This window comes from Pteropus medius, unplaced genomic scaffold (assembly GCF_902729225.1).
Source record: "Pteropus medius unplaced genomic scaffold, Ma_sr-lr_union100, whole genome shotgun sequence".
In the NCBI taxonomy this organism is placed as follows: domain Eukaryota; kingdom Metazoa; phylum Chordata; class Mammalia; order Chiroptera; family Pteropodidae; genus Pteropus; species Pteropus medius.
The window spans coordinates 2,771,215-2,773,385 of NW_024340698.1; the positions used below are offsets into that span (position 1 = coordinate 2,771,215).

At 34.6% G+C, this 2,171-nt stretch overlaps 1 protein-coding gene across 5 annotated transcripts in view; it reads left to right on the plus strand.

The window, feature by feature from the left end:
• Positions 1-270, plus strand: part of MCF2 (MCF.2 cell line derived transforming sequence) — an 83,446-nt gene extending 83,176 nt beyond the window's left edge. For all 5 annotated transcript variants that reach the window (XM_039874787.1, XM_039874805.1, XM_039874797.1 and 2 more), the window contains one exon: positions 143-270. In XM_039874787.1, the coding sequence (XP_039730721.1) occupies positions 143-175 (33 nt within the window). In that variant the 3' untranslated portion in view covers positions 176-270. The remainder of the gene's footprint in view (positions 1-142) is intronic.
• The last annotated feature ends 1,901 nt before the right edge of the window (positions 271-2,171 follow it).

A 2,171-nucleotide genomic window follows, 5' to 3' on the forward strand; every position in this document is an offset into this window, starting at 1 on the left:
AAAAAAAAAAAAAGAAAGAAAGAAAAAGAAAAGAAAGAACCCCGTCCCCCCAAAAAAGAAAAACAAGTTGCAATGAATTGCTCATTTAGCCTCACTTTACCAATCAAAAAGTCAGAAATAATGGGTGCTGCTTCCCTCATAGAGGCCCGTGTCGGAGATGGCTCTTCTATTTTGATGAAGCTTCTGTGTTAAATGGCGAGTTGCTCTCTCCTGCCTGCTCCTCAGCCCATTCGATAAAAGTACTGCTCAAAGACGCTCAGCCCAAGTGATGCGGATATCGTTTTTAGCTTAATTCCTTCGGATGTGCAAAGAATCAACATCACATATTCTTTTTTTCTTTCATTAATTTTTTTTAATTATGGTACTCTTTGAAATTATGTATTCAATGTATAAGATATTATACTGGAAAAATTCTCATCTCTGAATACTTTTGGAAATGAAATTTATGATTTTTTTCCATCTACTTTGTAACCAAATGCAATCAGTGTGCCTTGGATTATTTAGCTTATTAATGAATCAAATTAAAATTTTAGCTGCAAAAAGATTAAGGCCAAGTAAAGCACAACATTATGATTTATCTGCTTTTATTGGACCCAAAGTTTTTGTGCCCATTATTTTTACTGGTGCAAAACAGTAGAAAGCCTAGAAATCCTTTTGAGGGTATTAGTAAATCTTTGTTCAGGGCCATTGCTTTTTGTATGCACCAAGATAAATTTTTCATGAGAGTAGTTTACAAATAATGGTATTTAAAAATTATTTTCATGTTTGTTTTTTTTCTGGATTTATGCTTACAATTCAATTAGTTGTGCTCTGTTATTTTCTGTGTACTTCATGCTGTAATTCTCTTTTTGCAAATAAAAATGAATTCTTCAGGTAAAATAAATACACGTTCTGCTTTTTTCCCCATCACAAACTGTTTCATGTTTATTTTGTTCCTTCAAAGCTGCTGCAGCTACCACATTTACCATTGAAGTAACATGTGACTTCTTTATATCTCACAGCATGCAGTTGTGTAAGTACTTTTGCAATCAAGTCTATAATGTAATTTTTCAAAACAGCCTTATAGTGTCCAGGCAAATATAAAGTCCTATCAGATTGCCGGAAGAGAGGCTCAGAAGACCTCCTGATTAGAAATGGAGATGTCATTCAGCTTCTCCATGAGGATGCTGAGGGTCAATGGTAGGTGCGTTCTCCATGCCTGTGATGACCACCTGGGGCACATGGATATCTAATCAAATGTTCTGCTTTACTTGAATCTTTGTTATACAGTCTCCAGAAGCAGAAATATCACACTTATCAGCGTTTCATTTTCGTTGCTTCAGCTATGCCTGTATAGCTCACTGAAAGGAATGTTAACCTTTGGTGAGTGAAAAATGCTCTTTTGTGGCTTACCTTTGATGTTTCAGCTGATACATCTGGCTTTGTAATGGCTACAGATCATATGACATGTGGTAATTTAAGTCATTCATTAAATCGTCACATCTTTAATGAATGCCTACTATGTGCTGGAGACCATGCTTTGCTCCTTGACAGCACAACCACACTCCTCTTTATCATTTCAAATACTGACTTTTTAGCCTTATTAGATCCATATATGTTTGACTTCACATAGCACCAATTGCAAAGATGGTTTTGCCAAATACACTGTTAAATCCTAGAGAACCCAGAGCAGGAAGGGAATATTGTTTGGAAGAGGAATGAATGAAGCTTTCATAAATCTTGGAAATTTTATATGAAATAATTCTGTCTTCATTATGTCAATAACTTTAACTTAAACGCTGTGAATTCTGACCATAAAGGTGGAAGCGAATACACATGAGGGTGAAAATCAATGACATAGCATTAAAATAATAACCATTTTTGATAGTAACCTAAGTCCTTTGTAGGTTTTGAGAGGACTCAAAAACAGTCTCATGATCTTTGAATACATGCAATAGCTTTGTGAAAATTTGAGCTGCAATTTAGTCTTTGATTTTTATTAGCGTATATTACCATTGTTGGCTACTAATTCATTTATTATTTAGGTTGATGAAAAATCTAAACAGAAGAAAAGAAGGCCTCATTCCAGGGAACAGTTTGCAGATTTTAATCGGTGACTGTAGGTTTCGAAATGCCAAAATTACAGGTATAATATGAACAGACTGTACACTACTTGTTTAAAGGCTAAAATT